General features: G+C 42.9%; 1 protein-coding gene across 4 annotated transcripts in view; it reads right to left on the bottom strand.

The window, feature by feature from the left end:
- SUN3 (Sad1 and UNC84 domain containing 3) overlaps positions 1-14,188 on the bottom strand; it is a 29,048-nt gene that overhangs the window by 5,743 nt on the left and 9,117 nt on the right. For all 4 annotated transcript variants that reach the window (XM_075921691.2, XM_075921694.2, XM_075921692.2 and 1 more), the window contains 4 exons: positions 13,766-13,827; positions 11,569-11,672; positions 9,215-9,255; positions 5,231-5,390 (listed from right to left, as the gene is read on the bottom strand). In XM_075921691.2, coding sequence (XP_075777806.2) covers positions 5,231-5,390; positions 9,215-9,255; positions 11,569-11,672; positions 13,766-13,827 — 367 coding nt within the window. The remainder of the gene's footprint in view (positions 1-5,230; positions 5,391-9,214; positions 9,256-11,568; positions 11,673-13,765; positions 13,828-14,188) is intronic.

The raw sequence follows: 14,188 nt of genomic DNA, 5'->3' as shown, positions 1-14,188 counted from the left end.
GCAGGGTTAGCCTCTGGTCCCGGGAGCTAACACTACTGTGGCTCCCCTGCTTATCAACTAGTCACTAGTCAATTAGTTGATTAAACTAAATTTAACATCCCTAGCATATAGCCATCCAGGATGCTAGGTATATACTTGCAGCACTAGTCCCTCCTGCTGCTCATAGCACCGTAGCTACACCCTATAATTTAACATGCTAGCTCTATCATAACTAGTATAAACTCAGACTGTCAAACAGTTTTAAAAATTAAGGGTATGTCTACACAGCAAAGTTATTTTGAAATAACAGCCATTATTTTGAAATAACTTTACTAGTGTTTACACAAGCCAACCGCTATTTTGAAATTAATACGAAATAGCAGAGGGCTTATTTCGAAATTGGTAAACCTCATTCCACGAGGAATAACGGCTATTTTGAAATAAGTGCTGTGTAGATGCTTATTTCGAAATAGAGGGCCTCCAGCCCTTCCCAGGGTGCCCTGCCGGCCACTCTGGCCACAAACAAGAAAACTACTCTCCCTCCCCTACTTCCCAGAGCCCTTAAAAGGGTAGAGTCTGGCCACAGTGCCTGTGTCAGCTCCAAGCCTGCCAGCCCAACAAAAGTCTGTCCTGTCCCTGACCCAGTGGCCCCAATATGAGCCAGCAAGCCACCGGCAGCCAGCCCTCCACCACTCCCCAGGAGCAGTCTGCCTGCTCCCAGGAGCCTGCCAGGGGCCAGAAAAGGCAGGCACCTTCTTGGTCCAGTGCGGAGATCATGGACCTCATTCAGGTTTGGGGGGAATCCTCCAATGTCCATGATCTCGCACTAGATGGAAGAATGCGGCTGTCTATGGCAGGATAGCTGCCAGCATGGCCAGCAAAGGCCACATCCGCACCCAGGAGCAGGTGTGGATGAAAATAAAAGAGCTTTGGCAGGCTCCCAACCAGGGGCACACACACCAAGCTGCCCCTATTTCAATGCCCTGGACCGCATTCTGGGGGGCAGGACGGTCCGTGCCACCCAGGTGGTTGTCAACCCTGGGGCAGAGGGCCCTGACCAGGGTATCGAGGAGGAGGAGGAGAGCCAGGAGCCACAGCAGACCAGAGCTATCTCAGCAGACCTGTCGCCGGAGTCATCTGAGATCAGGGAGGCAAAAATAGGTTAGTGCCATCACTGTCCCCTTATGTGGAGGAGAGGGGACGGAAATCAGGGACTGGGTGTGTGGACTTTGCTGTCCACGGATCATGCAGCAACCTGTGCACGTGCGAGCATGTGCCATGCCACCCCTGGGCATGTGACCCCAGCTGGCTGCCATAAATGGGCTCTACCTTGTTAGCCACACGCATGTGTGAGGAGGCATGACATTCTCCTGACTCCGGGGTGGGACACAACAGGATGCCATCCCTCCACAAGGCCACTCTACACAGAGGCAAGGGACATCTCTCCTCCCACACACACATACTATATACACCACAGGGGCATGGATGTGGTCTTGGGGCAGCTCCCACTCCCGGGGATAGCAGGACATTCCAAACATGGCCTCTCTGCAAACACATTGGCTCTGATCATGCAGAGAACGGGTCATCCTCACCTCACAGAGGGGGGCTGGGCTACACCCACTGTGTCCCCAGGGATAACTGACCACTTCTCTTGTTTCTCCACAGACACAGCAGCTGCACATGCAGGGCTCACCAGCCCGCCCAGGACATGCTCCCGCACCCGAGGGCTCCACAGGACCACCCGTCCATTGGACGGGTACCAACAACAGCACCTGGGGGCACTGCGAGCCCTGCACCACACCCTCCAGCACTGGGTGCAAGAAGACCTGCAGCTCTGGCGGGAGCAGCTTGCTCAGGGCCATGCCATCTGCCAGCACCTGCAGACCCTGGTGCAGAGTGTGCTGCCTCTTGCCGCTTCAGCACCTGCTGCCTCCCCAGCTACCGCTCCTCCTCCCACTCCTTCTCCCCCTCCCACTTCTCCCTTCACACCCTCCATCCCCTCTCCACCCTCCCCATTCCCCCGGGTACGCCGAGGCCCCTGCACCCGCAGTGCTGGGAAACAGTTGGCCCAGCGAGACCCCCAACTCTGAGCCCTGAGCTTCCCCTCCCCTTTGTTCCTCCTTCCAGCTCCCTCCCTCCCAGGTTTCCCCCTCCCCTCTTCCACTCTCCCTTCTCCCATCTCCTTTCTCCAGTCTCACCAGAGTTTCATTGTTTGTATTTATGAAAATACGTGTATTTTATTTGACATCAGGAACGGGGGTTATGGAAGGGTAAGTGGAAGGATGTGAGGGAGGAATGAGGCACAAGCCCCCAATGGGGCACACCAGAAAGATTGTTAGTGCTCCTCAGGGGGGAAGCTCTCCCGCAGGACCTCTTGGATACTGAAAGCCCCCAGATGGACTTCCTGAATGGCAACCTGCAGAAAGTGCAGCCAGGCTTGCAGCAACACATCCACGAGAAGCACCAGAGTGCCCAGGGGCAGCTCTGGCTCCATGCTGCAGAGTGCTGTGGTGTCCTGAGTGAGGGCAACCAGAGCACGCAGAGACAAAATGCTTTGCTGTCCCTCATCGAGGTTGGCAAGCAAGCAGAGAAACCTGAACACTGGCTGTCCAGGGAGAATCCCTTTAACTCCTGACCTGATGCCCTGCTGGAACTGGTTCCAGCCAGCCTTAAATGCGATTCAGAGTCTGGAAGCGCTATTTCGAAATAGCAAAATGCTATATCGCAATGCATTTTGTGTGTAGATGTGTTATTTTGAAATATCTTATTTCGAAATAGTGCTGTAGTGTAGACGTACCCTAATTGTGATTTAAAAATTAATCACATGATTAATTGCACTGTGAAACAATAGAATACCATTTATTTAAAATGTAAATGTTTTCTACCTTTTCAAATATTTTTATTTCAACTACAGCACAGAATAAGAAGTGTACAGTGCTCAATTTATCTTTTGATTACAAATATTTGCACTATAAAAGAAAAGAAATAGTATTTTTAATTCCTCCATTACAAGTACTGTAATGCAATCTCGTTACCATAGAAGTTAAACTTAAGTGCATTCAAAAATAAAACAATGTACAACTTTAGAGCCTACAAGTCCACTCACTCCTATTTCTTGTCCACTCAAACAAACATGTTTGTTTACATTTGCAGGAAATAATGCTGCTTGCTTCTTGTTTACAATGTCACCCGAAAGTGGAAATAGGTGTTTACATGGCATTGATGTAGCCAGCATTGCAAAATATTTCCTTACAAGATATACTAAAGATTCATATGTCCCTTCACACTTCAACCACCATTTAACCATTCTATCCTGATGGTGTATTCTGTGTGTTAATGATCCAAAGCAGTATGGACAAATGCATGTTCATTTTCATCAACTGATTCAGATGCCACCAGCAGCAGAAGGTTGATTTTCTTTTTAGTGGTTCGGGTCCTGTAGTTTCTGCATTAGAGTGTTGCTCTTTTAAGACTTCTGAAAGCATGTTCCATACCTCATCCGTCAGATTTTGGAAGGCACTTCAGATTCTTAAACCTTGGGTCAATTGCTGTGGCTATCTTTAAAAATCTTACATTGGTACCTTTGTTGTGTTTTGTCAAATCTGCCATGAAAGTGTTCTTAAAACAAAAATGTGCTGGGTCATCATCCACAGGGCTCGCCGAGCCCCGCTCGCCAGCTGCGCTGACTGGCGATCTGCGCATGTGCAGATCGCCCGAACCCAGCTCTTCTGGGTTGTAATCTACTCACCGCAGGTGAGTAGATTACATAGTTTGTCGAGCCCTGATCATCCAAGTCTGCTATAATATGAAATATATGGCAGAATATGGGTAAAACGTAGCAGGAGACAATTTTCCCCAAAGGAATTGAGTCACAAATTTAATTAATTCATTATTTTTAATGAGCATTATCAGCCTGGAGCATGTCCTCTGGGATGGTGGCTGAAGTACAAAAGGCATATGAATGTTTAGCATATCTGGAACATAAATATCTTGCAATGCATGGTACCAAGATGCCATGGGAAAACATGTTTTACGTGACACTGTAAATAAGAAGCAAGCTGTATTATCTACTGCAAATGAAAACAAACTTTGTTTCTCTATGTGATTGGTTGAATAAGAAGTAGATCTTGTAAGTTCTAAAGTTTAATATTGTAGACATACCCAAAAAGGCTGGCTGGTATCAGGTGTATGTATTGTCTCTTGAGTTAGGGACCACTTGTTAGAGTTTCTGAAAACCATCTGTTGCCTCACTCAAGCTCTCACACAACTATGGTATTCACCTTGTTCTACAATTTGGCAATGTACACTTTTACAGGCGTGTATGTAACTCTCTGGGCAGTTGTTATACTATGTCATAACAGTGGTAACTATATGATAATCTGCTTGTGTCATTATTTAATGATCCCTTATATATGTGCTATTTAATCATCATCCACCAAGCATTTCATAAAAGTAAGCGATTACATTGATGGGTTAAATTCCTATAACTTCAAAAAAAGAGAAGGAAACTGAGACGAGCAAAGATGTTTGGTATACCCTGTTCTCAGGAATACTGAGTGCCAACCGCCAATGGGATTAACCTTGGGAAGTCCTTACTCTAAAATTCACTTCTATCTCAAAGACCAGCTGCTGTAGATGGACAGATTCTTTACACAATATAACATGTGCGGAGGATCCCCTGCATCGAACCATGGGACAGATTGTGGAAGGCTAGGAGGGTGCACATACTATCCCCTGCAAGCCCTGTGAAACAGCCCCTTCATACAGAGTTTCCCTGGGGAGAGACTGGGGGAAGCCTTGGCAGCATGTCTCCAATAGGCCATACTGCCAGGGACCAAAGGGAGCCTAAGAGTACCAGAAGTAACTGAAGAGCTGGGGTTGCAGGTTCTCCTTATGAATTTCTCACTGGATAATTCTCTGGGTGTAATATTCATTATTGTACCTTAGACTATTGTTCCTTCAAATGTCTAATGTATTGTACATCTTGTTCAGGAGGTGTGGGATACTATACATCCTGTGGTGATTAGGAATACTGAAATTCCTACCTATGCTATCCCACCCACCTAGCTACCCTGCAAAAAAGTCTGGAGCTCAAAGGTAAAATTTTAATTGTGAGATGAACATAACATTTGTTCCCAGATTCCCAAGACTGTATGACAATGAAGTATAAAAGAATGTGTGAGAAGGAACTATGGTAAAGACAAAGAAATATAGAAATCTCTATCTACAAAATCATGCAATGTCCTCTTACCCAAGTTGTAACACCTTTGATCTCACTTCTTTCTAGGACTTCACGGACAGCACGCTGGGTAATGTCCTTCGAACCTTGCTTCAGAGTATAAAGCTCTGTCTGTAGCTTATCTATCTGCTCTTTAAGAGACTGAAGTTCTTTCAAAACATGGCTTGCCTGCCTAGAAAAAGTGGGGGGGAAAAGTGACAGAAAACACTATTCCCCCGGCTGTCTGTCTTATGGTATTGTCATGAGAATGAGAGACAGGCAACAGCCACCTCTTTTTATACCGCTAAATAAAACTGCTGCACATGATCAATTTGTAAGGGTACACACAGAACGGCTAAAGTCTAATTGAGCTACGCAACTACAGCTTTGTCAATTGCATAGCTTAAATTGAAATAGCTTAACTTGGCTTTTGGCGCTGTCTACACAGCAAGAAGTCGAAGGAAGAACACTCTTCCTTCAACTTCCCTTACTCCTTGTGAAATGAGGGTTACCATGAGTCAGAGTAAGAAGTCCTCCAGCTCAACATTATTTTGAAATAAAGGCTTGTACTGTAGACGTGTACTATGTTATTTTGGAATAACACTTTTACCTTAAGTGAGTGAAAAAGTAGACTTAAAAACCAGTTCTCATACCTTCAGATGGAGGAACCACCCCACTGCCCTATGCACAAAATCTTCAAAAGTATCTAAGCAAATCAGAAGTCTCAGACCAAAAAACTTTCAACAGGACTTAGGCACTTTCAATTCCCCCCGCCCCCTGCTTCCTGAGTAACACAAAGGAGAGTGGAAGCATATTTTCACTATCTAAAACATTTGCAAGGGCAAGACTGAGGGAGCAAGGTTTTGTTTGATGAAGAAAAAAAATTAAACATGGCGGAAATAAGAGGGATCCTCTCTAGAAAATATCAACATACAAGATGCAATAAACTCAATTTTCAAAGATGTCTGGGTATTTCAAAACAAGAGCATACGCTTGAAAAAGTCAGTTTTATCTGGAATGCAGACCAAGCCAGCAGCAGATTATATTTCACTAAAAACTACTCAAACAAATGGCAAACTGCCACAAAATCTATGTCCAGTTCCCTTGTCTAGTTCTAGCTGTCACATAGCCCATAAAATATAAAACAATAAAAAACAATGAAAATGCATACTAAAAAGTGCAGTTATTCCTGCAAGAACTTCTAAAACACTTTTTTACTAGACAAAAAATATCCCTGTTTCCTTATACATAGGAACAGTGAGTTCCATGCTCCGCTCCTATCCAAACTCCAAAGCCCCCATCACTTCCTCATCCTACAGTTCTGTACAGTACCTTAATATAGTCTACATAATTCAACAATCATGCAATTTTACTAGCATCTTGTAATCAACTTTTTAATCAAAATCTACTGTTTGATAGAACTCCCTTCGTTTTGTTCTTTTTTCTCTTTCTCTTTCTTCATTCATACTTTTCACAGTCTATCTTAGTGCAGTTGTTACATCTGTTTTGGGAGTTTCTATTCCTTCCTTCTGATCTTCCTGTATTCCACTTTAAACATCTCAGTTCTGCTAAAGGCTTTCCCCCCTTCATTCCTCATGTCCACCACTTCTATTTTTCGCTTGCTCTCTCTCCCCAGTAATAGCCTTCTTACCCTAGGGCTGCGTCTAGACTGGCAAGTTTTTCCGCAAAAGCTTGCCAGCTGTCTACACTGGCCGCTTGAATTTCCTCAAGAACACTGACTTCCTACTGTCTGAAATCAGTGCTTCTTGTAGAAATGCTATGCTGCTCCCGTTCGGGCAAAAGTCCTTTTGCGCAAAAGCTTTTGCGCAAAAGGGCCAGTGTAGACAGCTCAGATCTGTTTTGCGCAAAAAAGCTCTGATCCCGAAAATGGCGATCGGTGCTTTTTTGCGCAAAAGCACGTCTAGATTGGCACAGATGCTTTTCCGCAAAAAGTGCTTTTGCGGAAAAGCATCCGTGCCAATCTAGGCGCTCTTTTCCGCAAATGCTTTTAACGGAAAACTTTTTCGTTCAAAGCATTTGCGGAAAATCATGCCAGTCTAGACGTAGCCTAGGTGTTCTAGTTTCTCATTTTGCCCCACAGCTGCTTTTCCCCCATCTCCATGCTTCTGTATTTTACCCTTAGGGTATGTTTACACTATAGGATAAGGTTGACTTTAGATACACAACTTCAGCTACGTTAATTGTGTAACTGAAGTCAAAGTACCTTCACTCGACTTTTGGCGCTGTCCACACTGCAGGAAGTCGAAGGGAGAACACTCTCCCTTCTACTTTCCTTACTTCTCGTGGAAGCAGGACTATCGGCATCGACTGGAATTCTCCTCTCAAATGAATTAGCATGTCTTCATTAGACCTGCTAATCCAAACCCTGGAAGATTAACAGCGGCAACGGCCACTTTGACGACACCTTACTACAAATCAACTGCATTAAACCTTTAAACACAAGTTGGCTACGTCTACACTGGCATGATTTTCCGGAAATGCTTAAAACGGAACAGTTTTCCGTTATAAGTATTTCCGGAGAAAGAGCGTCTACATTGGCAGGATGCTTTTCCGGAAAAGCCCTTTTTCCGGAAAAGCGTCCGTGGCCAATGTAGACGCGCTTTTCCGGAAAAAAGCCCCAATCGTCATTTTCATGATCGGGGCTTTTTTGCGGAAAAGACTACTGTGCTGTCTACACTAGCCCTTTTACGGAACAGTTTTCCGGAAAAAGGACTTTTGCCTGAGCGGGTGCAGCATAGTTTTTCCAGAAAAGCAACTGATTTCTTACAGTAGATCGTCAGTGCTTTTCCGGATATTCAAGGGGCCAGTGTAGACAGCTCACAGCTTATTCCGGAGAAGTGGCTGCTTTTCCGGAATAAATGGCCCAGTGTAGACACAGCCAAGGCTGCTTACACCAGATTGCAAGCTGGGCAGAGAGGAGAAAACTTTGTGCGTTGTCCCTGCCCTCTAGCAAAATCTCCAATCTCCCATTGGCCAGTTTCCAGCCAAGAGGAGCTGAGAAATTTTGCTGAAGGCAGGGGCAGTGACAAGGCTATGGTGAGGAGGAAGCAGAGGTTTCCTCAACCTACACTGGGAATAGCGTACAAAGGAACTTCTATTCCACCTTACAGGAAGGCAGAACAATCAGAAATTTCTATTGCAAATCATTTCAGAATATGCAGGTAACCAGCAAAATAATTTTTCCCTTCCTCCACCACAAAAAAGACAAAGCTGAGCAGCAGGAAAATAATCTTTACTGCTCTTCTTCAAACACTCAGGCTGTGTCTACATTGGCGCGATCTTGTGCAAAAGCAGTTTCTTTTGCGCAAAAACTTGCTGCCTGTTTACACTGACCGCAAGTTCTTGCACAAGAACACTGACTTTCTAATGTATGAAATCAGTGCTTCTTGCACAAGAACTATGATGCTCCCGCTCAGGAAGAAGCCCTCTTGCGCAACTGTTCTTGTGCAAGAGGCCAATGTAGACAGGCAACATGAATTTCTTGTGCAAGAAAGCCCTATAGTTAAAATGGCCATCAGAGCTTTCTTGCACAAGAGAGCGTCTATACTGGCATGGATGCTCTTGCGCAAAAGCACATCTCTTGCGCAAAAGCACATACCAATGTAGACGCTCTCTTCTGGAAGAGTTTTTGCACAAGAACTCTTTCGCAAAAGAGTTCTTGCTCAAGATCATGCCAATGTAGACGTAGCCAATGTAGACGTATCTATCAGGGAAGATAGATATAGAAGCAGTTTTTCCTTCTTATCCAGTGGTGTCCATGAGCAACTTATATCCTAAGACAGGGAAGCAAAACTGCCTGCTCCAGTATCTGCCTTTCTTCTGGATTTCATGAGAAGGGAAGAAAAAAATTCCTACAGATACTTTTGGGGTTGGGAACATTATCAAGTGTATAAAGTGCGTGGGAGATCCAAGTCCTCAATTTGTACAGTTGTTCTACTTAAGATTGGAATTTCTTTAAAGCAATGAGTCAAGTTGTCATCCAGAAATCCACCTTACCTTAGAGACTGCAGTTCTATTCCAGATATCTTTGATTCATCCTAGATGAAAATATTAATAAAACATTAATACTAAATCACTAACACAGCCCATACAAAGTCTCCTGCAGAGAGAAGCAATCATTCTTGACAGGAATATGAAACAGTAGACACGCAAGGACACCTAGGGTGTGTCTAGACTACATGCCTCCGTCGACGGAGGCATGTAGATTAGCCAGATCGGCAGAGGGAAATGAAGCCGCGATTAAAATAATCGCGGCTTCATTTAAATTTAAATGGCTGCCCCGCTCTGCCAATCAGCTGTTTGTCGGCAGATCGGGGCAGTCTGGACGCGACGTGCCGACAAAGAAGCCTTTCTTGATCGGCACAGGTATGCCTCGTGAAACCAGGTTTACCTGTGCTGATCAAGAAAGGCTTCTTTGTCGGCGCGTCGCGTCCAGACTGCCCCGATCTGCCGACAAACAGCTGATCGGCAGAGCGGGGCAGCCATTTAAATTGAAATGAAGCCGCGATTATTTTAATCGCGGCTTCATTTCCCTCTGCCGATCTGGCTAATCTACATGCCTCTGTCAACGGAGGCATGTAGTTTAGACGTACCCCTACATACTCAGAGGCTACATCTACATTGCCCAGTCTTGCACAAGAACATATGTAAATGAGGCGTGGCGATGAATATCGCCACGCCTCATTTGCATACTTAATGAGCTGCCATTTTTGTTCAAAAATGAGCAGTCTACACTGCTCCTTCTTGCACAAAAAAACCCTCTTGCGCAATAGATGTTCTGTCGCTTATTTTCAGGCAGAACGGCTCTTGTGCAAAAGTCCCTTTCGCAAAATGGCGGCTCATTAAGTATGCAAATGAGCACGGCAATATTCATTGCCGCACCTCATTTGCATATGTTCTTGCGCAAGACTGGGCAGTGTAGACAAAGCCCAATGTATAACACTCACACACAACAGTTACTGGCTCCCTATAAATACCCAGTAGAGAAAGATGATTAAATAGAACATCAGATTAGTGCCAGATATTTCCTAGTTCATGAAATAGATATCGCAGTCTCCCATCATGCATTTGATTTATTTATTCTAAGACATTAAATACAATTTATTAAAAACAAACCACCACCAGAAACCAATAATCATGTAGGTCAGTATGTACACAAAAATGTGTACTGAATTTTCATATTTTCTGTGTCTGTAAATGTGTCTGAGTTTATTCCATAAAGGCTGCTATTTTGCAGCTACCACCTAAGAAATATGAAACATTAGAATAAAAGGAAACATATTTTCCTGTGGTGGAAGCAGGAAAAACACTCAAATCTTGCTGTTAGATAAATGTTTGTTATAATTTAAACTTATTTGATTCCAAGCAATAACCAGAATTGTATATATTACTTTTTTTATTAACAATAATTGCTAACAAAAGAAGTTGCGTGTGAGGCTCCAGGATATTGGTTAAAACACTTCAGAATGCAAAAGCATCTATCTTGATAATACAGAAAATAAAAGGATACATCGGACAACCCTGTTTTCTGCTAGTTTTGTATCAACTTCCTAGCTACCCATTTCTCAAAACCCCTTAAGCTCAAATGTGTCTTCCACATTCTCAAACCAATAACTACTTCTTCTTTCTTTTACAGTTCTGAAAAAGGGTCAAATGTATATCAGCCAGCCAACTGGGTCTCTGAACTTTCACTAAAACTTCTCCATTGTTAGCTCCATTTTAGGTTTTGCCTCTTTTTCTTTTCTAATGTTTTATTGGACCCCTGTAACCAAGGATTTCCTGTCTGTTATCAATACAACATTACTTCACTGTCTTCTGACACAAATACATATATTTTCTATGAGGAAAGACTGGAATACTAGTGGCTACACTTGTTGCTGTCTATGATAAAGTGTATTCCTATTATAGTTTCTCTTTTTGATAGAAGTCTAACTAACACTGAAACTTTATCAAAAATAGTTTTATTTTCAGTAGTTGTATCATAAAGATGTTTATTACATCATGTGCCCTCAACTAGACTTATAGGGGCTCAGTACATCTGACAACAGGATCCCAGGTATCTAAAGGTGAGCAAACAGTAATGAAGAAAACCAAAATTAAAGGCTACTTCTGAAAATTTTAGCCCAAGTAATTTGCTCAAAGGCATGTAGTAAAACAGTAGCAGACCCAGAAACTAAATAATTATTAATGTCTGGTTAAATGCAATATAAATAAATTCTAAGATACGGCTGTCTCCAATCTACCTGAAACCGCATAGAAAGAAGGTTCAAGTTATTGGTAAGCACTTTCTGTTCTCAAGCTAGACTGGTAGTTGCAGTCTTTATTTGATTAAATCTAATCATAAAAGTCACCTTGTGCCAGAAATGATTAAAATCACTGAGGACAAATCCATTATAATATATTCCATTGGACATCTGGATTCCTCCTCCATCAAGCAATCCCATGTAGTAAGTACCTGTTAGTCATAAAAAGAACAACTTTGTTTAAATTTAGAACATAATCGTCTCCAACAGATTATTTTCTTCAGAAGAAGGAGCCCCAATCTATCAAACACTTACACATGTACTTAGCTTTAGTAAAGCTACCAGGGAATAGTACCTCCAAAATCAACTTAAACACATGTACAAGTGATTGCAAGACTGGGGACTAATTTTGGAATGAATGTAAAATTCAGCATTGAGGTACTCTCCAGGGCTATATTAATTGTCATTAGCATTTCATTATTGCTCTCCCTTTCTACATACCTACCACCTCTGCACTTGAGTTTCCAAATTAGATACTTTGCAAGAGATGGTGGATTGATGTTCTTATAGATTTTGTGTTGGGGAGCTACTCTTTCCTGGGGAAAAATTTTGAAAATACATTTTCAATCCATATTAATGGAGCACTATGGCTTACATGATTAAAATCAATGATCAAACTCAAAAGTTAAGGTTTATGTAACATTAAATTGTTCATGTATGGAGTTTTTGGTATAGAAGTATCACCTATAGACTAGAGATGTTAAAATGCAATTACTTTCCTAATAGATTAGTAGACAGATTTTCTGTCGACTGATCGATAAGGGTAGGCAGTCCCAGCACTCAGTCTGGCTAGTGCTGGTTCACAGCATAACCTACCCACCTGCTGCTCTGCATTGCACAGCCTAGGGAAGACACGCATGAAGGTGCTGAGCTGGTCCCCGCTCCACGTTTGTCCTGCTTATCGGTTAGTCAACTAGTCGATTAGTGGCTAACATCCCTATTACAGACCGCAGTTGGGATCAGGCTCTCCTATGTTTATGGGTCTTAATCCTGAACGCATCTATTTGACTTTACTCACTGTCAAGTTAATGGGTCTATTCACCAGTGTTTGTGATTATTGTGGCCTCAATCCTGCAATGATGTCCATGTGGGCAAGACCTTGGGGACACAGAGTTAGTGGTGCTCTGTGCACATTCAAGGATTTGCCTCCATGGAGCTCACTGCAACACCAGAGTCTAAATCACTGGGCCTGCAAAAAATTACACACTAATTTAATTTTCTTCCTATGCATAAAGTTAAGCATCTATAATTTCTTACAAGTTTGCAACCAAAAACTGAGACAAGAGACAATCAAGAGGTTTAATAAACTAGGCAGTAGTGAAAAAAGGAAGGATAAGGTACCTGGTACAGAATTTCTGATGCAACTGGAAAATTGTTTTATGTGTTATTTTTTAACCTCTGCTTATTTCCACTTTCCCCCGGCTTTTTTATTATCTTTTTGTAATACCTCCTATTTAATTTTTTACCAACACCTATCTCCATGTATTTAAAAAATTATTACTGCCTATTTTAATTTAATTAATTTTATTTCCCTCTTTTTATCAAAAAAAGGTACAGCTGAATCAAAACAACATAAACAGTTTCCCTGGAGACTCCCAATTTCACAAGTTGCCATTGCCCCATAGTCAGTAAAGATACCTTTTCTTCTTTGTTTTAAACTAGCAAATGTACCTGGAATTGTACCTGCATTGTTCAGTTCCTTCTGGGCAGGGGAGGAAGAGAAAGCAAGAGAGAGAGAGCGTATGTAGGGCGGAGGGGAAGCCAGAGTGAAGAATGCAGCAAACTGCACTTAAACCTGACTTCCTGATGAAGGGGAACAGCCAGCAATGTCCCCATATGAATCGGGGGTAGGGGCAGGGCTTCAGCCATCCCACCCTCTCTATAAGGCACAGGGAGGAGACTCAGGACAGGGGCAGTCTCAGATACGGGACATCTCCCGAACCAGCCCCTTTCATCCCCCTGGTGATTCTGTCTCTTTTCTGCATGATTTTATGAGAAGCAATCCCATTCCAGGCACATTTCATTTGCCTCGCACATCCAAACCCTAACCTTACTTAAAGTCACGATAGGAGGAAGCTGTATACTGAATTTGGTGGTTCTAGCTCTTACCATTAGAAGTTCTTGAACAGACAGACTGACAAACTCTCTCAAATCATCTGTCTGTCCAGCCATCCAATAATCTGTCTCTTCAAGAACTCCTCCTAAATGGTAAGAGCTAGGACCACCAAACTTTCTGGAAACTCACCAAAAAAGAACAAAGAAAGGAGGAACAGCGCCAGTGAAATAATCTTTCGAGCCAAAATTTTCCTGGGTAACAGCAAGGAGAAAGAAAACATAAAGTTAGCAGTATCCATATATTCACATACACATTCAATATGAGCACAAAGTTTCTTTAGAGTTTCTTGAAGCCCATTTGTTGGCTTCATCATCGGCTTGATGTATTGTAGTTAATGGTGAAGCTTCTTTTTTAACTTCATCAGCAGAGATTTAGGCACTGTATCAAAAACTGAAGAGCTGTTAAAATTAATGATTGGTCTTGTGACCCCTAATCCCAGAACTGTGACAACTGGTTTCAGCAAGAACCTGGATTGACACCCATGTAAATCACTCTCTTAATACTTTGTCAGGTTTGGGACCGTGATTAATACCACAGGGTATGTCTACACTA

The sequence above is a fragment of the Pelodiscus sinensis genome, chromosome 2, assembly GCF_052426305.1.
Source record: "Pelodiscus sinensis isolate ZL-2025 chromosome 2, ASM5242630v1, whole genome shotgun sequence".
NCBI classification, from domain to species: domain Eukaryota; kingdom Metazoa; phylum Chordata; order Testudines; family Trionychidae; genus Pelodiscus; species Pelodiscus sinensis.
This window is presented reverse-complemented; position numbering and strand designations above follow the sequence as displayed.